The 26,053-nt window shown below is 42.9% G+C and overlaps 1 protein-coding gene across 2 annotated transcripts in view; it reads left to right on the top strand.

Annotated features, from left to right (window-relative positions):
* The window catches only part of ARHGEF3 (Rho guanine nucleotide exchange factor 3), a 272,463-nt gene that overhangs the window by 80,567 nt on the left and 165,843 nt on the right, over window positions 1–26,053 (top strand). Inside the window, exon 1 of one of the 2 annotated variants that reach the window (XM_027121140.1) lies at window positions 16,076–16,230. The exons of the other annotated variant lie outside the window; for it this stretch is intronic. Within the exon in view, the coding sequence (XP_026976941.1) occupies window positions 16,180–16,230 (51 nt within the window). The 5' untranslated portion in view covers window positions 16,076–16,179. Of the gene's footprint in view, window positions 1–16,075; window positions 16,231–26,053 lie in introns of those variants that run through there. 2 annotated transcript variants of the gene reach the window in all.

Below are 26,053 nucleotides of genomic sequence, written 5' to 3'. Positions count from 1 at the left end.
TAAGATTTATGAACAAAAATGTTTAGTGCAGCAGTCATTATAATGACAGAAAAAATGGAAAAAGTCTAAATGTCCAATTATGTGGAACCGTTGGTATAAACTGTGTTTTATCCATGTGAGTGCATATTATGCAGCCATAAGGGGCTGTTGAGGAAGAGTGCTAATTCAGGGGAAATGTTTATTGTTATGACTTTAAAAGCAGGAAACAAAATTGTATGTACAGTAATGATACTGCTATGAAAAAATTCATTTAAAGGACTGAAAGAAAATATAACAAAATATTAATAATGATTTCCTCTCTGTAAGTGAGGTTATAAGTGACATTTTTTCTTCATTTTATTTTGACTTTCCCAAATTTCTACAGGGTGTGTACAAAATTTTTATAGTTGAAGAGTAGAAAAACTGAGGTGAGAAGACAAATATTTGAACTATAATTTTGAAGTGGAGTTTTAGGTTTTAAGGTTTAAGAATAAAAATCATCCACAACAGGCAGCAGGAATAAATCTGAGTCAGAAATTCAATGAATTGGCCTAAATCCCATGGTTCCTTAAGATGGAATTTTTAAATATGGCATCTGTGGAGGAGTTTCAAATGTGAGAACTTGGTAAAGGTGAACTTGGAGGAATTTTGTCTTCCTTCTGTAACAACAACTAAAAAAAATCCATAAATCTCATATATGTGAGAGAGGGGAGGAAAGCACCTTAATAAGAATGAATACTGCATACACAGCCAAGAGAGAAGTCACAGTCCTAAAACAATCATCCCCGAGAGTTAATATTCCAGAGAATTAATAGGTAACTCAGTTGCATCTACCTGAATTGGGGCAGATTCTTTTTATGGGTTCCGGATGATAACTTGAGACAATACTGTGGAATATCACTTTGGGAAAATTAGAGAGAAATACCTAATGTGGCATCCTGTGTATTCCCCCTCTTGGGTTTAATTTATTATTGAAACTCTGAGGACTCTCAATTGCAAACTTGGCTTAGGAATTTCGGGGTCAAAAAGATACTTGTCTTTTAAATAATACCCTCCACTCCAAAGTATGTTTCCCACTGTGAAATTTTTGTAATGAAAATCGAACTTGTTTTTCTTGGAGCAGATCTTTGCCAGGCATCGATAAGTTTATCTTCAAATTCCAAAACTTCTCAAGGAAGGAAAAAGCTTGAGTTTAAGACTAAAATGGTGTTTTCAAGTCTACAGAATTGGTACAAATAGACAAGATTTGCTGTTCTTGAAACATAATAAAGCTTCCTGCTGCCTATTCTTATAGTCTTGATGTCATGTCTTTTTTCCTTCTTTTAAAAATACACTCATCTCATTATCCAGAGTGACTAAGAGGCCCTGCATATGTGCTGCTAGCTTGTCCTCAGTTTGCTCTTCCTTTTCTCCCAACACTCATTGCTCAGGAAATGGCTTTTCCATCTTGTTTTATTAGTCATTCTGACGTGGTCCATCAAAGGCTCCCTCCCTGGAGCCTACCTAGTCCTTGAATATCATCTCTCTACTTTAATAAATGTCCATTTCTCTTCCCTTGTCCACTGGCATTTTTTTTTTTCTATTTTAGGGTTTGGGTTTAAAGACTAATGTTCCTTCTTATATGTTATGTGTAATTTTATGTTATTTAATGATATCAAACTTCTTTAATATGTTATACCCGACTCAAAGGACAAATGCCCAAAAGTGCAGGGGAGAAGAATAGGAAAGAAAAATCCTTACTGTGAGGCAAGAAACAGACAATACAAGTAAGTCAGTCGATTTAGTTTTAGTGGTCCAAAAATCTATGTCTGCATGTGTGTTTGTGGAAGAAACACAGAGTTGGTTTTCTGGGTGTTCTCCACTCAGCTGCCTTCTACTTCTTACACTTGACACTTGGTTTTATTTCTAGAAGAACTCAATTTCAGAAGTCTCTGGTTTAGCAATAGGAGGAGGTAACATTTTCACCGGTTGTTAGTTGTGTTTATTTAAACAAACCCATGCAAGTATTGTTGCTTACAGTCACTGGGCTCAATTCTGCTGGCCTGGCAGGGTTTATGTTGGCAACAGTGAGGAGATGCTATCAGCAATTCACTGTGTACTGTTTGCATAACGGGATAAGGCAGCCAGCTCCAGGCAGTTAAAAAAAAAAAAAAGTATTGAATTAGTTGGATGATTTTATTAAGGTGCCTGTCTGGTTGGGAGCGTGCAACCTGTGACTGAGGAGGTAGTGCTCAAGTTCTTAAGAGGCCCCCAGCCACAGCTGGTGGGCTAGGTGAGCAGTTTGCTCAGCCTCTAGAACACAGCCGCACCTGCAGTGGGCTGGCCACCCCAAGAAGCATCAGTGATGAGAGTGCTGGTGAAGGCATATGCTCAACTGTGTTGTCCTTTGAACCTCAGAGGACCCAGGGCTATTCCAGAAACTTGGGCCAAGGGAAGATCTGCTTGATTTTCCTCAGTTAATAGCGTTCAACAAGGTTTTCCTGCCAGAACAGTCATCCTATTAACCGTCAGTGAGATAACTTGGAAACAAGAACTTTAAAGATACATTGTGCTTGAGTTTACTTGTTTGCTCTTAGAATGAAGACACCACTTGACATCATGACCGTAGAGACATAGGAAATATGATTTTTTTTCGGTCTGCTTCAGCCACTAGCACATCTCCTAGCAAAGGTTCTTAACGTGTGGTCCATGAGGCAGTAACAGCAACAGCACCTGAGAGCTCGTTAGAAATGCAGAATCTCGAGCCCCACCCCAGACCTGAATCAGAATCTGCATTTTATCAAGATGCCCAGGTGATTTATGGGCACATTAAAGTTTGAGAAACACTCTAGTTTTGGGGTTTTTTTTTTGTTTTTTTGACTGTGTTTGGTCTTTGTTGCTGCACGCGGGCTTTCTCTAGCTGCAGTGAGCGGGGGCTACTGTTCGTTGCGGTGCGTGGGCTTCTCATTGCGGTGGCTTCTCTTGTTGCGGAGCATGGGCTCTAGGGCGCATGGGCTCAGTAGTTGTGGCTCGTGGGCTCTAGAGCACAGGCTCGGTAGTTGTGGTGCACGGGCTTAGTTGCTCCGCGACATGTGGGATCTTCCCAGACCAGGGATCGAGCCTGTGTCCCCTGCATTGGTAGGTGGATTCTTAACCACTGTGCCACCAGGGAAGTCCATAACTCTAGTTTTTAGGGCAGTCTTGCAGATACCGTCAACTCAGTAGAGGTTCCATGTGAAAATCTTCAGTCAGGATCTGAGGTGATGGAAATTGACATGTGGTTTGTCCTCTTTCCCTAGTAAAAGAAAGTAGGGCTATGGTGAATCCCAGTTAACAAGTACTCAGGACTCTAGACACTTGGAGCCAAAATTATTAGTACAAATGCCTCTGTGGTTCAGGTATAGTAAAAGAGGCTGCAGGCAGGGTTGAGAATTCTGGTATCCTCCACTCCCTCTCTTCTCACTATACCCTCCTTCCCCACTCGGGAGCACCCAAATCATAGCATTCTTTGCTCGTAGAAAGGTCCTCTGGGATCTCTTTCTCTAATGCAGAGGTTGTATTTTTTTTCTCACAGTGCGAACATAGTAAGGCTTTTGCTCATCTTGTGGATGTCCTGTGGTGGCAAAGCCACCACACCCTGACAAGTGACTCGTAGGTAAGACAACAACTTGTGATAAAGGAGGGAAGGGTGTCCATTACACCTCAAACTGAGGCCCATGTGTTGTACTGAGTTTCCTGCCTTTAATTATTTACCGGTCTTGCCCAGCGTGTCCACTGTCCTGGCTGCTGTTTTCTTTGTCCTGTGACAGAGGAGTTTGATCTCTCTGGGGTTTAGATCCCGCTCAACCCTGACCATTTCTCGGCGTGGTTTTCCTCAGGTGGCAGGTCACTGGGAGCAGAGGCATATTTTCCAACCTTCCCCTGTGTCTCAGTTCCTTTAGTATGTCTTCATTTTGAGGAAGATTTTTTTTTTTTTTGCGGTACGCGGACCTCTCACTGTTGTGGCCTCTCCCATTGCGGAGCACAGGCTCTGGACGCGCAGGCTCAGCGGCCATGGCTCACAGGCCCAGCTGCTCTGCGGCATGTGGGATCTTCCCGAACCAGGGCACGAACCCGTGTCCCCTGCATCGGCAGGCGGACTCTCAACCACTGCGCCACCAGGGAAGCCCTCGAGGAAGATTTGGAGAGAGGCTAAGCTGATTACAGGGCTCAAGTGACACCCTGAGCACACTTCAGATTTGGAATGCAAATTGTTGTCTGTAGTAATTACAGTTTGTGCCACGGCCCTGCTTGGCCCCTGTGGTCATCATCTTGGTGCAGAATAAGTAGCTTTGTGCGTAATGAGGGGGAGAGGGACACATGAAGGACATTAGGGGGTGTTTTCAAAGCCTGTCTCCAAGCCTAAGTGGGAGTAGGACAGACCCAGATGTGTGGTGGGATGCTGCCACTGACAAGCTCTGTGACCATGGGCTAGGAACTCAGTCTCTCTGAGCCTCATCGTCCTCCAGTCCTTGTCTCATAGCATTGCCATGGTGATGAAATGGCAATGATGGGACACTCAGCAAGGTGCTTGGTGCATAATAGGTGTTTAGCAACAGGGAATTTCACTGCCTTAGCAGGTGCTATAAGGGTAAGGATCTGCAATGGAAAATACACACTCTTCTTTTTTATTTATTTGTTTGTTTGTTTATTTATTTAGGCTGCATTGGGTCTTCATTGCTGCTCGTGGGGTTTTTCTAGTTGTGGCGAGCGGGGGCTATTCTTCATTGCGGTGCGCAGGCTTCTTATTGCTGTGGCTGCTCTTGTTGCAGAGCATGGGCTCTAGACATGCGGGTTTCAGTAGTTGCAGCACACGGGCTCAGTAGTTGTGACTCCCAGGCTCTAGAGCGCAGGCTCAGTAGTTGTGGCGCACTGGCTTAGTTGCTCCGCGGCATGTGGAATCTTTCTGGACCATGGATCGAACCTGTGTCCCCTGCATTGGCAGGCGGATTCTTAGGTGCTGTGCCACCAGGGAAGTCCCCCACACCCTTCTTAAAGAGTAATTTCTGTACACACATTAGTTACCCCTCTCATCCTGCAGAGGAGCTGTGGTGTATCCTTCTCATGCTTCACAATTGTGCAGAATTGAGGGCTGGCTTAGAGTGCTGGCTCAAGTCAGAGTTCCTGTGCGTCAGTCTAGCTGTGTGTCCTTCGGTGATTTGATTAACGTCTCTGAGCCGTGGGTTTTCTCATTTGTAAAATGGACATCATAATTGTATGTGATTCACAGGCGGTTGGGAAGGTTGTCTGTGAAAAATGCACGTAACTTTGAGCACCACAAACTCTAAGGGGGTACTATTGTTATCATCCCCTTAGCAGAGATGAAGAGTTCAGGGTTTTAAGGGCTAAGTGACTTTCCGGAGTCTGCAGCTCCTATGTGGCAAATCCCAGACTCTGACCCAGCAGATTGGCTCTAGAGTCCACATTAGTATCACTGTCACTTTACCTGAAGGGGGTCAAAAGTCACTGTACAAGCATTGCCCAGGCACCTGCTGCTGGGGTTCTCCCCTCAGACCCCTCATTTTTGTTGACAAATTATTTCTTAAGTTAAAGCAGATCATAACAAAATAATTATATTACTATATTAGGTAATGTTACTTGTAATGTTATGTGATATTTAAAAATAAAGTTTTATTTATAATACATAATTATATACTATAAGAAATATTATATATATTAAATAAAGATAGCAGCAACCACTATTTGCATAGATTTGCATTCCTAATGAAAGTGTCCTAGCCATTGTCAACACTTATGATTGCTTTTTGCTGTCCCACATAGGAGCTTATTGTCCATGATTTGGCTGCAAATTTCATTATCATACAGAGCCTCCAAAAGCTGCTGTGGTTACTTATCGTGTGCCAGGCACTAAGTGACTTATTTGATCCTCACAATGACCTGTGGTGGGTGCTTTTATTATCCTCATTTAACAGATGATGAAACTGAGGCACAGAGAAATTAAGGAAATTGCCAGAGGCCACACAGCAAGCAATAGCACTGGGATTTGAATCCAGGTTGTTTGGCTCAGAACTCCTATTCCTAATCCTTGTGCTAAACTGCCTTCATTGATTTCCAGCCTACTTTCCAGATGCTATGCCCTTGCCATCTTGGCTGACCGCGGTGCTCCCAGACCTTCTCGGCTGCAAACTTAGCATACCATTTCCTAGGGCCTGTTACTATGCGCTGATCTCACCTGTCCTCAGAGGGTCTTTCTGGGGACTCCTCCCACATTCCCCAGATGCTCATTCAACACAGGAAGCCCTTTGTGCCTCAACCTCATACATTCTTTAAAAAAAATAAAAGTCAGCCTTTCATTTTAATGATGACACAACCCAGAGGTGAGGTTCTTGTTATCACACTGGGGGAATCTGGGCAGAAGTGGTTGGAGTTGTAAAGTCAAGTAGCAGGGGAATTCCTTCTTTTCTCCATAAATTACAGATGTGAGAGCTCTGTGTAATTTCATATTTCAGGAGGGGATGGCTATGCTTCCAACTCCTGTTGGAAGGGCAAATTAGCTCACTTCTCATTCAGCAAAGAGATGGAGTCATGAAGCATAGAAATGGAATTTTGTTGTTGTTGTTGTTACAATTCCTGGCTTTTAGCTCGTGTATTTATGCATGTGTGCTAGCAAAGAGGGTACCAGAACATCTCACCAGTGCTATATAGCCATGGCCACTGTTCTCGAGAAAAAAGAATTTTTATCTGGTCATGTCTGTTCTTGCCAAAAAACTTGCTCTGGTGCCCCATTTTCTACAGGATAGAGTTGACATTCCTGCGTTGGTTCCAACCTTCTCATCTCCTGGCCTTCCCACCCTGTCCCTTCCACAGGCCCTTTGAACATCTCCCCACTTCCTGGATGAGCCATGCTGTCTGTCCCCACTTCTCTCCTTTGCTCTGGCCCTCCTCCCCTCAGCCTGGCAATTCTTACTCATTGCCAACCACCTGTTCGAATGGCACTTTTACTCAGGGGAGACTTGCGAATTGTCCCTGGTGCTTCCTCTGTGTTCCCAGTGCGCCAGGACTATGGAATGCAGCAGGGTGAGCAGCAAACATTGTTTGTATGCTGACGCTTTGAGCACAGAGTGGGGCACTTCTCTGTTGAATGAAGGACCCCTTCACCCTCTTTACACACACCTGGCTACATTTCTTCCCTTGGGAGGGTCCCTGGAGTGTAGATAGAACACCTGGTGGAAGATCTGGAACATGCGGCTGTGGGCTCCGTGAGAGCTGGGCCAGTCCTGTGGCTCCAGAGCCTGCACTGTTGTCGAGGCTCATTACGTTGTTGTCAGACAACTTCTTGAATGAGCCTTGTGGTAATGAGCCCACACTACAGGTCTGGGTTCAGATTCCTATTCCATCCCTGCCATGCTTGAACAATCCCTTAACCCCTCTGAGCCTGCTTCCTTATCTATAAGCAAGGGTTAATAAAAGTACCCATCTCATAGGGTGATCATAGAAGTAAATGAGTTTAGCCTAGTCTGGCATGTAACAAGCTTCCAATCAATGGTGGTTGCTATTGTTATTAATAATGAAATAAATTAATCACAGGTTGTGTGCTACAAAGGAAACTAACAGGGTATTGTAATAAAAGATAAGATGGTGGGGTGTGCGGTGTGGTCCTTTAAACAGTCTGGTCATTGAAGGCTTCCTGTAAGCTGTGACTGAACTATGAAAAGGATGCTGCTGCAATATGAAGAGCTGGAGGAAACAGTTTTCTGGAGAGCAAGTGCAAAGGCCCTGAGGCAGAGAAGAGCCTGATGAGGAACAGAAAGTATGATCAGAGCTTAGGACGAGAGAGGAGAGTAGGTCCAGGAGGGAGATAGGGACAGATTGATGCAGGGCCTTGCAGGCTGAGGGACAGTGTTTGGATTGAATTTGAGGTGTGAAATAATATATTCAGTCCTTATGCTCAGAATTATTCTTTGGGATTGGTTTCTGGACTACTCCAGCTTTAGCCCACCCTGTGTTTTGTGTGCATGAACTAACCCCTAGCAATAAAACCCAGTTGTGATGGATTTAAGCAGAAAATGAATTTATTAAAAGGTACAGGAAGTTCAGTAAATTTGGAAAGGATCAGGGAATCAAAAACAACCCAAATTATTCTACCAAACATTTCCTACAAGGATACTGTTGCTGCCACTGCTGGGCAGGTGTAGATACCATGGTTTGCACCACCAACACTGGTTACAGGACACAGCTACTCGATCTGCCCTCACTGCTGCCTCTGCAAGCTGCCACCACCGTCACCAGAATAGAGTCAGCGGTATCCCTTCTGCTTTCTTTGCCAGTTTCTCATGCCAGGTCTGGGGTGGGAGTATCTCATTGCCTGAGCCTCACTCATGCTCTCATTCCCTAGCTGCAAGGGAAGATGGGAAAGCAAATGTGTGGCACCCTCATCTCTTCTGGTAGAATGTGGACTCTGGTTCGTGAGTTGGGGCTTCCCTAAACCTAGGGAGGGGGTTGAGCTGCACAGCATCCAGAGGGTGATAAATGTCCCTCACAGAGACACGTGGAGTTAGTGACTCATGGAATCACTTGGCCTCAGCAATGTACATCTAACAGGCAGTGGCACTTTAAGTAAGACTTGATTGCTTTTCTCTTAGACAGTTATTTTTCAAAAAAATAGTGCCAAATTTGGAACCAGCTATTTCTCAATCTGATGAGAGTCTAGGGGCTATTTTTTAAAATTAGTTTAGTTTGTGCAGGTGTGTGGGGTAGCATGTTTCCCCCATGTTTATCACAGATTTGCATTCCTGTTGGAAATGCCCTAGCCATTGTCAGTGCTTATAATTGCTTCTTGTTATGGCCACGTGGGGCTTATTGTCCAAGATTTTGCTGCAGAGTTTGTTGTTTATCTTATATTGTCTCCAGGAAGCTGCATGCGGAAATCTCAGGAAGTCTGACTTAAAGGGACAGCCTCCAGGGCAGAACCCTAACTGGGAGGAGGCACTGAGCTTCTGACCAGAATCAGCTTACCTCTGGTGGGAGCTGGAAAGAAACCTTTTCTGAGTATCTCCCGCTTGCTTTGCTGGTTTCCAGTGTTTTGGTGATTCCTTTCTGATTCTGATTTAAGGGGAAAAGTAACAATATTTATTCTTCAAATACACATGGATATACACCAAACAAAATAAAACAAGAAAACACTTTCACTGTTGTGTAAGCGGAATGGATGCTGAGTCATAGGTGCATACATGCTTTTCAAATCTTTTGGTGCTTCCTTGGAGGTATTTTCATAGAAGCCTTAAACTTTTTAAATGGACACAAGGATTTCAAGGAAGTCAGCCTTATAACATCTAAAAAATAAATAGGACTTGAGTTTTAACCACCTTCCCATTTTTACCCCTGTTGGAAGGAAGAGGGAAAAATGAGAAATTGCAAATTTCCATTGCCTTTTTCTTATTAGATGTCTGGTTGATGGCTGTCATTCAAGTCAGGGTAAAAATCAAGCTATTTCAGATTTGGTAACAGATTTTCAACTTGCTCAGAGGAAGATTTGAACCAGTGTCCATAATTACACCAAAAAACTTCATTTTCTGCTTGAAAAATAAAAGTAAATTATTACTAAGCTTTTGTCTTCTAAAAAAACACTGTATTATGAAAAATTTTTTAACTTGTACAAAAATAGAAAGAATAGTATAATGATCCCCAATGTTCCCAACATCTTTTGTTTTGCTTTTAAACACAAGTACGTATCAGTTAGATTCCTATCCTCCTCATGAGGGATAATGGAATCATTATTCCTGTTTTACAGATGAGGAAACTAAGGGTCAAGAAAGTTAAGAAGTGACTTACTAGGTCATTCAACTAGTAAATGGCAGAGCCAAAAATCACAGAGCTCCCGTATTAATTTACTGTTCATTATTCCAGCCAGCCAGTTGTTCCCAGAAATTATCCCTAAGGAGATATCTGGAGTCAAAACTAATGGTAAGAAACTTTTTATTAAGAATGATTTCTGCTTTTGCTATATATTTTTAAGTCAGAAATTCAGTTTGTCAAAACTTGTTCTTTGATATAAGCAAATTACTTTAAAAAATCCTGAGTAGTGTTAGGAATACCACCCCCCTCATTTTCAGATTTTCCACTTCTAACCAATTTTGACAGTATAATGCTAAAGAGTAAGTCTAATTTCCAAGGAAGGAAGCTCTTTGGTTGATAGATATCAGCTAATCAGTTTTTAAACCTTTCTTTTTCCTACGAATTGGTTAGAGGTCAGCAACCTGCTGGAGTTTCACTTTTAACTGCCAGTTTAACGAAGAGGACTTGACAGTCCTTTGAAAAAAGCTGTATTCAAGGTATTCATGTTTCTAAGAAATTGAGTGAGCTTCTTGGAATCGCCTCAGTCTGCTCCATGCAGAAGTTCTTCAGGCTTCCTTGCTCATGTTCAGAAAGGAGGTGGAACCCCAGAGACCAGGCTGCTGGCTGTTTCACGGGGCACATCAGAAGACGGCTCTCCTTATTTTTCATTCGCTTTTAAAAATAGTTGTCTATGTATTGGTTGCCAAAATCATGTGAGGAATGTGATTATAAAAGTTCAGATTTGTTTAGAGAAAAAAATAGTTCAAGCTATTGCTCGTAACAAAACCAGCGAGATAAGCACTCAAGATTAGCCATGATTAGCAATCTGTTGAGACCTCCACGTTCAAGCTTCATTTATTTTTAGTTCTTGTGTTGAAACTATAGATGAAAACTTTTCTAGTTATTCATTCTTGACCTTGGGCAGCCAGGTCTGCTCCCACATTCTCATCATTTTGTAATCTTGTTGAGCTGGGATATTAAGCAGGGCTCTAGAAAAGCATCAGCATTTTCAAATGGTCGAAGTCTCTTGAGTTAAACCACCTTGCATCCAACTGGCCTGGTGTGAGGTCTGGACATCGCCCCCGCCCCCCTCCCACCGTGTCTATGGTTCACAATGAAGGAGAGGGACAGGGTAGTAGTTCAAGTTTTGCTTGGATTAACCACACTTCCAGCACCGAGGAGTAGATATGAAGTTATGCAGTAAAATTGTGTGACCGTGAGTAAACTCCCAGGCTCTAAAATACTTTGAAGTTCTCTTTATTTCTCACTGGCTTGCCATGTATTATGCCTTCTTGCTAACCTAGTAACACCAAAGAGTATTACTGTACCTCCCCTCTCCACCACAGTATAAATTTTGTTTCTTCTTAGTCTTAACCTGAATTTGACAACAGCCTCAGAAACTAAGATCTGTAATGTAACACTTTTCTAATGTTGGAAACTTGGTTAAATCACAGTGCACTTACACTATTTTAATTTGGTCACTGCTTCCATTTCATTTTACTGAGATTGTTTCACCTATTTTTCAGTTCAGTTTGTGGAATTATTTTATTTTTTTATAAATTTATTTGTTTATTTATTTATTATTTTTGGTTGCATTGGGTCTTTGTTGCTGTGCGCGGGCTTTCTCTAATTGTGGCGAATGGGGGCTACTCTTCATTGCAGCACATGGGCTTCTCATTGCAGTGGTTTCTCTTGTTGCGGAGCATGGGCTCTAGGCACGCGGGCTCAGTAGTTGTGGCGCACGGGCTTAGTTGCTCTGCGGCATGTAGGATCTTCCAGACCAGGGCTCGAACTTGTGTCCCCTGCATTGGCAGGTGGATTCTTAACCACTGTGCAACCAGGGAAGTCCCTGTGGAATTATTTTAAAATGTAATGCATCAAATGAAATATGGTCAAATACCCTGAAATTCCCAGACAACTTCTGAGCTTTTGTGAAATCTATGACTTCTTGGGTGCAAATAGGAAAGAAATTGAATAAAATAAACCAGAATAAAATTTTAAATGGAAAGAACCACCATTAGTCACAAATTTTAATGAAGAAATAATTCTGCTGAAATGTCACTCTTTCGTTTTATGTGAATGAATTTATCACAGCCCTAATGAATATGTTTCTTATAATATTTTTGGTGAGAAAACTGCTTGAAACTTCTCAGTAGAACATGCCATAAGGTATATAGACTAACAACATAGGAAACACACCACTTCGAGTTCCAGCGACACAAGGAAGCATGGGGTGGAGTCTTAATGAGGCCCCTATTTTGGCACTAGTCTCTTTAGAGTTCAGTAAGAAGTTGTCACCACTATGGTTATTTCACCAGGTGTGGGAGAACAGGGGCCAGTTTTGCATACCTACAGGTGCCTTATAGGTAGTTTCCCATTTATAAATATATAATTCAGGTTCACACATTTAAAGAAAAGTATCATACCCTGAGAACCTACACCCCCAGAATTTCATAGTTTTTTTTTCTTTTTAACATCTCACTCTAATTTATGTAGAATTTATTTTGACTGAGTGTGAAGTAGAGCTTTAAAATGAGGCTTTTCTAAGAAATGAATTGTCCCATTTGTTAGTAATCCTTCTCTCCTCCAGTAGTAGTTTGCAGTCAACATTCACTGTATGTCAAATTCTTGAATATACCAGGGCAGGTTTCAGGCAGTCTGCTCTGGGGGTTGTATGCATATAACAGGAGCTCTGAGGTCCCCTCCTGACCCTGGCTCCCCTCCCGACCCTGCCAACTCTAGGCCCTCTTGGGCAGGCTTACGCCACCTATTTGAGTCTCAGTTTTTAAAAATTCTGTACAGTAGAGATAATAGTAAGGCCTACATCAGGAGAGTTGTGAAGATCAAATAAAAAAATATGTGGTAAGTTCTCATATTAAAACATCAGAAATCTGCAGTCGCCATTTTTGGTTTCAGTAATTGTGGCTTTAGGATGTTTTAATATCTGTGCACAGGTGCACTTTCATCATGAGTTATATTGTCAGGAATGAGCAACTGAGAGGTGACATTTCAAGTGCATCTCTTAGGTTTGCTGAATGTCCACAGGGCAGGAGCTAATGAACTGAGGTACTTCCATACCGTGGCGTGCTCTGCAGAGGGGTCCAAGATGTGGATAATGTGGAAAGATGATGTTAAGTGAAGAAAGCAAGTGCTGGAATAATGTTATCATTCCATTTTGACAAATATAAATTAAAAAAATAAAACGTGACAAAACAAACTTATGTGTGTTTAGACAGCAGGAAATGTCTAAAGGATCACCACCAGAGGTTGCAAACTGGTGGCCCTCAGGTCAAATCTACCAGCAACTGTGTTTTGATTGGCCTGTACAGCATTTTTAAAAATGATGAATTAGTTGCCAGCATTTAAAAACTGGGAGATTTTATGTAAAACCTGGAATTTCCAGCTTCTCTTGAACAATTGGAATGTCTGTTCACTTTGGCCATGAGTCCCTTGGGACCCCAGTAAGCTGGAACTTTCCCAAGGCAAACACTCTCAGTGGTGCCCATTGCCTGCCAGGCCTCTTCTTTCATGTACCTTCCCACCTAGCCCTGAGAGCATTTAGGTTTGTGACCCCTCATCTACCTCTGTCTTTGACACGGGTGCCTCTGGCAAATGGGATGGCGATAGGGAAGAACGTGGGGCCTTTGGGAAGATTCGCATTTTACACTATATACTTCTCTATGGTTTGAATGTATTATAATGACACTATGTCACTTTTAAAATTTAAAAATCAGTAGAAAAACATGTTCGAATACTCAACAGTATCATAGATGCCACATCGAGAAAACCCACATCCCGTTCCTGTATAAGCTTTCATTATGACGCTCAAAATGAACTTGAGCCCTGCAGGGCAGGAACCTCTCATTATGGAAATGTTCCTCCGAGGTGCCTTCTGCATGGCTGATTTCGTTACTGGAGCTCTTGCTTCTGGTCAAAGCAGGGGCATCAGAGGGAAGGGCCGCGCCCCGTTCTTTCCTTCCCTTTTGCAGGCTGTGCCCTTTATCTCCGGCCAGGGCGTCTGCTGGTCCTCCCGCCCTTCCTCCCTCCTCCATGGCTACCTGCCCTGGAGCCCACTCAAGTTTCACCTCTTCCATGAAGGGCTGCAGCCCACAGGTTTCGGTTCTTCTTTCTCATTCACAGTCAGCAGCCGGAAGTTAGGCTTAATCATTCTAGGATTAGTTCACGTGAATGTGCCCTTCCTCCCCAAGGAAAGAAAGAAACTCTAGTGCCCCATGGTCATCTCACGTTTCCTTTGGGTCCTCATTGGAGTGGATCCTGGCCTTGGCAGCTGGGGCTCTGCAGAGGGGCTGTTGGAAAATCTTCCAGGAGAGGAGTGCCTGGGCCAGTGGGGGATTGACATCCTTGGTCCTCAGGGGATTGACATTCTTCATTAGCTGAGTTACTACCAAAGCTGGTTAATCTTAGGTTGTTTACAGGCCTGTACGAATCAGGACCTTTTCTATGCAGGAGGCTAGAGCAAGAAGCCTTTTTTACGAACACCTCCCCTTCCCCCGAGTAGCACCACTTACCCCAGGCTGCTTTATGGGGAGTCTGGCTTTGGAAAATAAGGAATCCCAAGGACAAGCTGAAGCCCACCTTTTGTGGACACCACTGTTTGACTTTTACACATTACTGAGTGTTTCCTGGGTGCCTGACCCGGTAGGTACCACATACAGGCCTTGAGGTAACCCAGATGCTTGCCTGAAAGGCTTGAGCCTTTTCACAGAGATTTCACTTCCTTCTTTCTGCAGACAGATGGGACCCCTGTCACGCTCTTTGAAGCAAGACCCAAGCCCGTCAGAGCAGTACTTTCAAAGCATTTGCCTTTCTTCCAGAGCACCCTATGGTTCTGCACCCCACTGCTGTTGCCCTTGCCAGTTCTTCTGCCTAGAACACCCCTCAGAATTCTGCCCATATGTGTCTCTTGCTCTGAGAAGCCTTCCCAGACTTTGTCCCCATAAAACAATTCATTTGCCAGGCTCAGTTATTTCTTGGCTCCCTCAACACTTTTTGCAAATTCCTGGCAGCATTTATGTTGTTCTCCGGTCATCTTTGGTTCATCTTTGTACTACCAGAGCCTGGTGCATCCTTCCGTAGTGCTCTTTTGTAATGCACTCTTCAGAGGCCATATGTTAGGGGCCAGGCTGCTGGCCTGAGAATGGGGAGAGCCTTTCTTACAAACTCTAAAGTCAACTCTTGGATTTAAGCTTGTTGTTCAAATGAACCCTCTCTCTTTGCTGAGCCCCCCACTTTACTCAGGGCTGAGACAGGCAAAGGCTCTTAAAAATCTGTGCATTTGTAAGAATGCCTTGGGAAATCCTGGGCTAAATCTTTGCAGCTAAAAGTTGCAATTAGAAAAATTTTTGCAAAGAAAATACTATTCCGTTAGAGAACTAAAAAATAAAAATCAAGAATTGAAAGCTACACTGGAGTTATGTATGTCTCCTTGGGTTTGAGTCCCTCTGCCCCTGTGCAGGGAGGGTGAGGGTGTTGATTTGTTGTAGGGAGGGGTTGAACAGGCATAGTTTTCATCTGAAACCTTGGAGTTCACGTGAGACACTCTATCTCACCCAATAAGTCTGAGCTTTGTAAAAGGCCCCGGGACCAGGGCAAGGTGTTCATTCCTGAGATCCCCAGTTCATAAAATGAGAAATGTCAGCCACTAGTTGTTTCCATAATAACTCTGAGAAGAGCAGTAAGGCCCTTTGTTATTCACATTAAAAGCTGAAAAGGAGCTTTCCAGAAGCAGTTATTTTGAATGGGCTCTGAAGAGAAAATTTGCCTAAGAAAAAAAGAAATGAACGGTTGAGTGGGGTGTTTATTGTCACTCTCATTTGTTGAGTTGCTATGAAATTGGGATTCAGTGTAGGCTCTGTATGCCGGGCAGGGCCCTGGCTCTTGGGTGAAGTTCAAGTGGACTGTTGATTCCTCTTTGATCATACAAAGTTCTCCTCCCAGTGTCCCTTCTCTATCCATTTCACCCCAATGTTTGGGTCTACAAAGCATGATATCCTGGCAGTGAACACTTTAGAGCTGCCAGAATGCCAAGCATGGCATTTAGGTGGGGACCCAGTAAGCATTGTTTGTTTCTTACAGGCTGGGGATTGTCAGGCAGAAACTGGATTTCTGGTGTGCCTTTGAATGCCAGAAGGCAGAGCGCTCTGAAAAAGCAGCAACAGCAGGCGGCAAGGAAACCGCCGGAGGTGGGGAGCTCTGGGCTGGTGTGCTTCTCAGCTTCTGACAATGTAACTTATGGCCCCCTGTCACTTCCTGTCAGGCAGCCCAAGTAGTGGGGAGGAGTTCCTTGAGGGAAACCATGCTCTGCTCTGCTCAGAGAATCCCGTCCGAAGGGCTCTGCCGCAGTTAGGGGCGGGGAACTCCAGGTGGATGAGGTCGGAGCGCCCCATGGTGTGGTGTTGCTTCTTTGTTCATGCTCAGGTAAGCTCCTTTGCAGCTGGACCAGGGAGAGACCCGCTCCCAACTCCCACCCAAGCCTGGCTGGGCCATGCCAGGAGCTGAGGTATGGGAGGATGCAGCTGTCGGCATCTCCCAAGAAAGTGAGCAGGGAGCCGCCAAGAACACCTGGGATGAGGGAGGCACACTTCTGCCTCACTGTACTATGAATCAGAAAAGAGCTGTGTGGTTGTGTTTAAGACCACAAATGGTTGTGCTTGGTGGAGATGGTGTGTTAAGTGGAGTGCCTAGCTGTCAGCGCTTCCTTTAGCATCTGTGATTGGAGGAGAGCAAGGGTAGGGGGACTTTCATTCTTTGCTCCACGGTGCCAGTATTTTAATTTTTTTAAGAGACCTGTTTTCATTAAATGGGAAGGAAAAAGTAAGTGTGTGTGTGTGTGTGTGTGTGTGTGTGTGTGTGTGTGTGTTTAAATAGCAAAGTGGATTTCCAAGACTTTTTCTTCTTTGGATTGGAAGATGGCTAAACTCCGTTTTGGAAGTTCATTCTTTGTGAAGCAACTGTTTTGTAGGTTTCCTTAATATTCTGGTGTTTTGAAGGTGTTCATCATTGGGAAAATGAAGTCAGATAATATCAGGGGAGACTCAGACTCACTGGTTTTCTCGTTAAAAGTATTGGTGCCTGTTTGGGTTATTTTGGAAGGAGCAGCTGGAAATGTTATGTTTCTATGGACTGAAGAATGATTAGGAGCCCTGAAGCTTACTCTCGCTCTCTGTCCCTTTTATTTGTTTGTTTGTTTGTGGATAGGCTTTGGATAAGCCAAAGTTATTTTTTAAAGAAAATACCCATTGCTTTTTCTGTTTCTTTCATCAGAATTATGTTTCTGAAACTGATGTTTGCAATACAAATTCCAACTCTTGTACATGGCCATTATAGACATCTTTTCATGTGATTTGAGTGGTTTCACTGTCTTTCTCCTTTCCCATCTCACTCACCTAGCTATTCGCTCACCTGATAAAGAATAATTTTTGATCATTTGAGATATGGAAATAGGCAACATTTTAAATGATTTACTACACTTCAGGGATAGTTAATGCAGCATTAATTAAAAATATTACAATAATAGCTGACGTTTATTAGATACTTTTCATGTTACTTGCATTAGCTCATGAAAGTCTTACAACACTGTAGGGGTTGGCTGTTATTATTACCTCCACTTTGCAGATGGTAGAACTGGGATGCAGAGAGGATAAATACTTTGCCTGTGGTCTCCTAGCTGGTTAGTAGTGGATCAGGCTTCAAGCTCAGGCAGAATGGAGCCAGAAATGACATTCATAGCCATAGCACACATGATGATTTTAATGACAGGGCCCTTCTTATATCTCCTATCAAGTGCAGCATCTTCAGTAACACTTGCTTTCCAATCCTTTGACAAATCAGCTCATTTTGGTGTATGTTTGCCTCGGTCCAATTAGCGCCTACACAAGAGGCATCTAAGACAAGTCACTGCCTTCTCTGGACTCAGTTTCCCACCTGTCAAACAGAGATATCTCTAAACTCATTTTAGCTCTGATACGGGTCTAAGGTATGACTTTTTGAGAAAAAGTCAAAAATAGTTCTCATATCCCTGTTGCAAAGTCAAATGATTTAATAAGTGCTTTTACGTACAGATTTCCCGAGGATATGGACTGGAGCTCAAACTGTAATTGGCCGGCTGGCTGTTGACCTTTATTCTGCTCTTGAAAATATTATTGAATGAATTTTTATTTCTTGGGTCCGAGGGTCTCTAAAGAAAGGATCTGGGGGAGTTGAGTTTGGGTGTGGGAAAGGCAGTTGGTAGCTGGATGTGGAAGGAGAGAATGGGAAGGGAGAAACCCTTTAAAGTTCTCACAAATCCATCTTCTGAGATTTGATCAAGATAGCTCTGTATCTGTGGAGGAATGGCAGAGTGTAACAGTTAAGGGCATGGGTTTTAGAACCACATAGATGTAGATGTAGATTTGAGTGCCAGCTTTGCCTCTTACTAGCCATGCAGTCCCAGGCATGTTACCAAACCTCTCTGAATCTCCTTGTTAAATGGGGATAATAAATAGTGCCTACTGGGACTTCCCTGGTGGTCTAGTGGGTAAGACTCCGTGCTCCCAATGCAGGGGGCCTGGGTTCAATCCCTGGTTGGGGAACTAGATCCCACATGCATGCCGCAACTAAGGAGTCCGAATGCCGCAACTAAAGATCCCTCATGCCACAATGAAGATCCCGTGTGCCACAATGAAGACCTGGCACAGCCTAAATAAATATTAAAATAAAATAGTGCCTACCATATAGGATTGTCATGAGGAATAAATGAAGTGATTCAAGACAGTGTCTAGCACAGATTCTGCACTCAGTGAACATGACCCACGTCCCAGGTCTTATTGCCATAGCTGTTGGTGGCTCCCAGAGAAATGAATCATTAGTGTGTAAGGGCTCAGCAACAATAGGGCTGTGAAACATCTTATATCCTGAGTTAAATATGCCCTGATTTGATTTTGTGGAGGGAAGAAAGCAGCATATTACACAGAAAAGTCAATACTTCATTTTAAAGTCCTGATTCCAGCCATATTTTTACAGCTTTCCCAGAATGCCAAGTGGGAGCCATTGAAGGGGAAGTTGATTCAAACCAGATCCTAAAAAAGGCTTGTCTTGATGGAGCACTCAGTGGTATGATTCGGAAAGTGCGAGGTCAGGGTGGTGACCCCGAGTGTCCACCGGGAGAGAAACAATGGGTGACTTTAGGACCTAAATATAGACTATGTAGATGTCACTTAGGGAAGCCACAGTGGGTGGGTCTCTTGGGAGGAGTTCAGAAAGCAGCCCCTGTGCGCCAACCCTTGCTCTGGCAGCCCTCTTTTTCTGAATAACTTTGTCCGTAGTCTAGCTTTTCTGCATCCCTTGAGCCCCTGCCTCTGTTCGGCAGCCTTGTTTATGTCCCCATCTCTTCCCTCCCAAATCTTCCTTGTGGCATTTACCACTTCTCTCCCTTGTCTCTAGCAGACCCCACTCACCCCCTGCCATAAGCCCCAGGTGTTCTTACCACAGTGTTCCTCATGGAGCAGGGATGAGAGCACTGGTCTGGGAGTCAGGAGTTTGGGGTTCTAGGTTTTGCATTAACCTTGGGCAATGCTGAACTTCCCTGGGTACCAGGTTCTCCAATAGAGACAGACATAGCTGCATCCTGGAGGTTGATACTCTGAGTTCACACCCTCACTGCCACTTGACCTTGGGCAAGTTCTTTACTTTTCCTTCTGGGCCTTAGTTACCTCACCTGTGAAATGGAGATGATATAATATCTGCTTCCAATACTATGAAAAGTTTATAAAATAATATCCGTGAAACTCTTAAAACAGTGCATTCTATGATAATCTTCAAAAATACTAGCTATGATTGTGATTGTGATTTGTAGGAAAATGAGACTTGAATAGGATCAGTGTTTCCTAAACTTCGGTCATGTTTCCCATATCCACATATCACTTTTACTGTTATTTTTCACTAACTGTTTTTCTTTAAATTGTCTAGTTGTTTTGTTTTGTTTTGACCTTAGGTTCATCCTAAGTAGTAAGAGCCCTAAAGTCACTAAACTAAACATCACAATATGTTTCCTAAAACACATTATAATAAATACACCTTGGTCTACTGCATATGGTCTGCAGTGATATTGTGTCACCACCAGGTCCACTTCCCACAGTGAGGACTGCAGAGCCAGTGGCTCTGAGCATCTGAGGCCCAAGTTGCTGCCTGCTGTGATTCTGACAGGGCTCCTCTCACCAGAATGAACGGTCAGCCCATCCTTTTATACATCAGACACTGCCTGAGAACCAGCTTTGTGCCTGACTCTGTGCCAGGTGCCAAGATGGCCAAAATATGGGTCTTTGTAGCCCCTGCTGTCTTCTCTAAATGGGGCATTACCAACCTAGAGAAAACGGGGTAGGGGGAGCCACAAAATGACCCAACTGCTGAAATCCCACCATAAGAGAAGCCAGGGCCACTCTCTGCCTGGGTGTGGGTAAAAGAGTATATCTCAGTCAGCTTTCACTGAGTAACAACTACCCCAAACTCAGTAGCAAACAATAGCAAGCATTTATTCTTATGCTTACAGGTGTACAGGTTGGCTGCGTGGTCTGCCCCATTCAGGTCCCTTAGCTACCCAAGTGTATATTCCTCTCCTGTGCAGGTCAGAAGATCCCAGAGGAGCAAGCAGCAATACGTAATGTCTCTTAAGGCCTAGGCTCAGAATTGGTACATTGTCCTGTCCACCCATGTTCCACTGGCCAGAGCAAGTCATAGTACCAAGCCATGGAGGTCAGGGAAGGGCATAAAAGTTTGCTGAAGAATAAATTAATATACCACAGAGATCATCACTATTTACTCACTCAACCTACATTTATTGAGTGACTACTATGTGGAGTACTCTGCCATGTTGGGGGAGATAAATATGGTACTAATAAGTGGTGAAGATGATGAAAACATGTAACCTAAGGGCTGGCACGTATTAGGTCCTAAATAAATATTCTATGAATGAATACCCGCTAGTACCTTTGAGATGCTAACTAGTGATGCGTGTTTCACATGGGTTATCTCATTCTCTCCTCCTAACTCTCCCCCTCAAATCCCGCCCCCCCTGCTTTGGGCAGGTACAGTCATCCCAGATCAAACAAGTGGGATACTGTCTTGGCCTGTTAAATGCTTGTAATCTTCTGATGTGAGCAAGGGGAGCACTGGTAAAGGCACAGCAGCAGGGAGAAGGCGAGTGTAAACAGATTATCCCTGATGTGAGGGGAAAGAGGCAGGCTTTGCACCAAAGAGGCTCCGGTTCAAATCCCTTGTGTGTTTATCCCCATGTACACCTTGTGCACTGTCTTGGGTGCTAACTCTTCAGGCACCCACCATGGACTAAGAATTTAGTGTGGTAATTAGCCTCTCATCGTTTCTTTACATCACTAGCCCCCTGCCTTCTTGAGGTCACATGCATCTTGGAATGTTCTCTTTAGAAAACTGCACATAGTTGTTAAAATGTCTGTGCAGACCCCTGGCCCCAGGTAAAGAGCTCTGCTCTAATGATTCATTCCATCCCCACCCTCTTCTCTTCCCTTCCATCTCTTAAACACTTCATCCAGTGGAAGAAGCATTTTTCCATATTTGTATGCCAGTGTCAGGCTCAGGGTCTAACTCATATTGGTTGACCAATGAGTGTCTTTTTTTTTTTTTTACATCTTTATTGGGGTATAATTGCTTTACAATGGTGTGTTAGTTTCTGCTTTATAACAAAGTGAATCAGTTATACGTATACATATGTTCCCATATCTCTTCCCTCTTGCGTCTCCCTCCCTCCCACCCTCCCTATCCCACCCCTCCAGGTGGTCACAAAGCACCGAGCTGATCTCCCTGTGCTATGAGGCTGCTTCCCACTAGCTATCTACCGTATGTTTGGTAAAATAGTGTATATATGTCCTGCCTCTCTCTCGCTTTGTCACAGCTCACCCTTCCCCCTCCCCATATCCTCAAGTCCGTTCTCTAGTAGGTCTGTGTCTTTATTCCTGTCTTACCCTTAGGTTCTTCATGACATTTTTTTTCTTAAATTCCATATATATGTGTTATATGTGTTAGCATACGGTATTTGTCTTTCTCTTCCTGACTTACTTCACTCTGTATGACAGACTCTAGGTCTATCCACCTCATTACACATAGCTCAATTTCGTTTCTTTTTATGGCTGAGTAATATTCCATTGTATATATGTGCCACATCTTCTTTATCCATTCATCCGATGATCATCATCATCATTAGCTGTGTGCCTTTGAACAAGTGAAATAACCTCTCTGGGTCTCAGTTGTATCATCTATAAAATATATGAGCTTTCCTATCTCATCCAGTCAGAAAGTTCTGTGACTCTATGCACATGCAAATGAACTATCACCAACACCTTCATTCTCATTCTCTAGCTGCTTTAAAAGACACTCATCGTATAAAGAAGATGTGGCCAATGAGTGTGTTTTAAAGCAGCGAGAGAATGAGAATGCAGGTGTTGGTGATAGTTCATTTGCATGTGCATAGAGTCACAGAACTTTCTGACTGGATGAGATAGGAAAGCTCATATATTTTATAGATGATACACCTGAGGCCCAGAGAGGTTATTTCACTTGTTCAAAGGCACACAGCTAATGATGATGATGACCATGATGATGATGGTAATGGTAATAAAATAATGTTTTCCTCCAAGCAGATGACTTATGCTCAGATACAATTAGGTCTCATTCCCTCAGTACCTGGATAGAAAATGTTCTGATCTATCAAGTTGACGGATCATGTTGCAAAACTGTTTTCTTTCTTTTTTTTTTTTCTTAACATGGAAGAACTGTATTTATTTTTGAGTGAGATGAAACGTGATAAAACAGCATGTTTATATCATTGTATGTAACATACACAATTTTGTAGTCTGAAAGAATATACACTGAAATGTTAAAACTGGTTTATTTAGTAGAATAAAAGGTAATTGAACATTAAAAAAAATTCTACCTAGATATAGTTTGAGTTTACTACAATAGATAGTATTCTTTAATCATGGTGGCAACTATCATGGACTGTTTATACCTAACTGCCATTCGTATTTCTTTCCTACTAACAAAACCCTGTCTCACAGGCAAAAATACGTCAGTGCCAGGGCACAAACTGGTCCACCCATCCCTCTTTGCCAGTGCCCATCCAAGGGTGAAAACTGTTTTCTTGACCTTCATAGCCAAAGCTAAAGACACAGATGACAGAAACATATATGCCATGTCTCAACCATAGAACCATTGTCGCGTCAGCCCTTTAGGGCAGAGCCCTTGCCGCCCACCTCTTTCTCTGGGTCTCCCCTTTCCACTCTGTCCCTCAGTCTGTGTGTACAGACTGCTGAGAATGCAGGGGGTTTGGGGCTGGGACAGGACATTTGTCAGGCCAAGGGGCCAGGTCAAGCCAAGGGGTGGAAGGTGGGTTAGGGTCGGTGCAGGGGAGGAATTTGTTCCCGCAGAGTCCTGGAAATCTTATTTGGAGCCATTCTTCTATTATTAGTTTTGAAGGCACTTTGTTCTCTGGTACATTGTTTTAACAGCCACCAGGAAATCAGGCCCTGCTCGGGGTCAGCGATGCCACTGGTTCCTGCCTGTGGCCGCCCAGGTGGGAAGTGTACTGGTTTGTTTCAGGGCTGATTGTTCGTCATCAAGATCATTGCCGCCCTTTCTCCTTTTGTTGCCCACCCTGTCTGCATGGGGCAGGGAAGGGCTAGGAGGAAAAAGAGATTCCAATGAGTCTGTTTTTCTTTATAGCAATAGTAGCTACACTTATTTCTGTGTAAAAGGAAAAATACTAAAATCCAGGTCTTAAGAGCGCACTGTGCCCTCTGGAGCAGCATTGTCCAGTAGAAACAGAATGTGAGACACATGTGTACATTTAAATTTCCTAATAGCCACATTAAAAGAGGTAAAAAGAAAAAAAAAAAGAGGTAAAAAGAAACAGATGAAATTAATTTAATGATTTATTTAACCCAGTATATCGAAATATTAGCATTTCAACATATAATCAACATAAAAAATTATTATGGAGACATTTTGCATTCTTTTTTTCATACTAAGTCTTTGAAATCCAGTGTGTATTATCTACTTAGAGCACATCTCACTTCAGATTAGCCACATTTCATGTGCTCAGTACCCACGTGTGTACTCATGGTAGCCATTGGACAGTGCAGTAGAGCAGCACCGTCCAGTAGAACTTTTTACAGTGATACTAATGTTTTGTATCTGCACTGTCTCACACAGAGGCCACTAGCCACAGATGACTAGTGAGCACTTCACATGAGGCTAGTGCAGCTGAGGAGCTGAGTTTTAAATGTTATTTAATTTTAATTAATTAAAATTTAAATTTAAACAGCCACATGTATCTAGTGGCTACCATACTGGATAGCATAGCTCTAGAGATTTGATCTTGTTAGAGAAATATCAATTTAAACTTAACCAAGGTATCATTTTTCATCTACCACATTGACGGAGATTGAAAAGTTGGATAACACTGCTTGGCAAGGGTAATAGGACCTCTCATTCATGGCAGTGGGAGTATAAATTAGAACAGTCTTTATGGAGGACAATTTGACAATGTTTATCAAACTTACAAATATACATTCCCTTGGACCCAGCAGTTTCACTCCTGGATATTAATGTCACAGAGTCTCTCACATGTGTAGATTGATTTCTATAGAAGGATATTTGCTGCAGCAAAAGATTGGAAACCACATACATATCCAGTTAATGGGGGGACTGAATAAATAAGCTATAGTACATTTTAAAAATGTACTTCAACTATTGAAAAAATGAGGCCAATTTTAATTTGATGTCCAAGCTATAATGTTAAGCAAGTGTAGAGCAGTGCATATAGTATGATGCCATTTGGGTAAAAGAAATGACTAGCCTATTTACGTCTAGAGCAGCTCTGGAAAAATGTAGAAGGAACCAATCACAATGGTTGCCTCCTGGGAGAGGAAGGGATGGATGTGGGAAAGAAGTCTACTTACTATTGTACAGCATACCCTTTTGGAATTTAATCCAATGCACTTCAATTACTTATTCAAAAAATAAGTATTTAAAACACAAAAAAGTAAACTCCAAGGGAAGGGTGAATCAGAGAAGGCTTCCTAGAGGAGGTGACCTTTGGACAGGGTTACAAGAGATACACAGGAGTCTTAGCAGGAGGAAAGCTGAGGCTCAGAGGCACGAACAAGCAGAACAGGACAGGCATGCGTGTGTACCCGGAGGTGGGTAGAGTACCAGTATATAAAGTAGAGCAGTAGTGGAGTTTGGACAGACACGAGATTGGCTAAATGGGAAGGGTTTTTGTGCAGAATTCGGACTTAACTTTATGAGCCATAAGCAGCCATTCACACTTTGAGGGAAGCGGGAAATGACATGATTGTGTTTGTGTGAAAGACAACTTTTGGCAGAATGTAGGGTGATTTAAAACAGTGGTTCTAAAGTGTGATCCAAGGAGCTCCTGAGACCTAGAAAGTACTAACTACGTAACTACAGAACAGATTTTCTTCGTATGCATCAACCAAAATAACACACCACAACAGATTCATTACAGAAGCAGATATGTGAATCCAGCTGTCTTCTGTGCAGCCAGCCATTAAAGAGAGTTATAAAAGTATGAAGCAATGCTGCTTTTCTCCCTGCGTTTTCTGTTTTGGAAAATATAGTTAATTTTCATTAAAATGTGATAATTAGGTTAAGAAGTAATAATACACTCATTACTTTTTAAAAGAAAGAAAGTTTTTAATTCTTGATTTTATTTTCTAATACTGCAAATATTGATATAACCAACATAAACAAAAGCTCTTGGGGCCCTCAATAGTTTTTAAAAGTATAAAGGGGTCCTGAGACCAAAAATTTTGAGAACCACTAGTCTAGAAGCAAGGAGGCCCTGTGTGCTTGTAATTCTGGTTGGATCAAAATAAACTATAGGGAAACAAATGCAGCTATCCAAACATGAGTCAGGTGGGAGGCATGAACTAGCAGTGTTGGAGCTGATGTGTGTTTTGCATATCCCAGCGCAACGTAATGGTCTGGGCAGGCATGTGTGAGAGGAGGAACCTGATTGATGGATGGGTTTTCACTGATGGAAATGTTGGTGCATGTCCTATACTCCATCTACGTACTACAAGATATTTCCGTTATGTCCAGTCTTTTGCTGTTACAAACATCCTGAGCATCCCTCAAGTACAGGCCTCTAAGTGCCCACCACCTGCAAGAATTACGCTAGACTATGTCCTTAAAAGTGGGTTGCTGGGCA

This window comes from Aethalodelphis obliquidens, unplaced genomic scaffold (genome assembly GCF_003676395.1).
Source record: "Aethalodelphis obliquidens isolate GAN/ISIS:26980383/991018 unplaced genomic scaffold, ASM367639v1 scaffold22, whole genome shotgun sequence".
Lineage (NCBI taxonomy): Eukaryota > Metazoa > Chordata > Mammalia > Artiodactyla > Delphinidae > Aethalodelphis > Aethalodelphis obliquidens.
The sequence above is the reverse complement of the archived record's forward strand: the minus strand, read 5'-3'. Positions and strand labels throughout refer to the sequence as shown.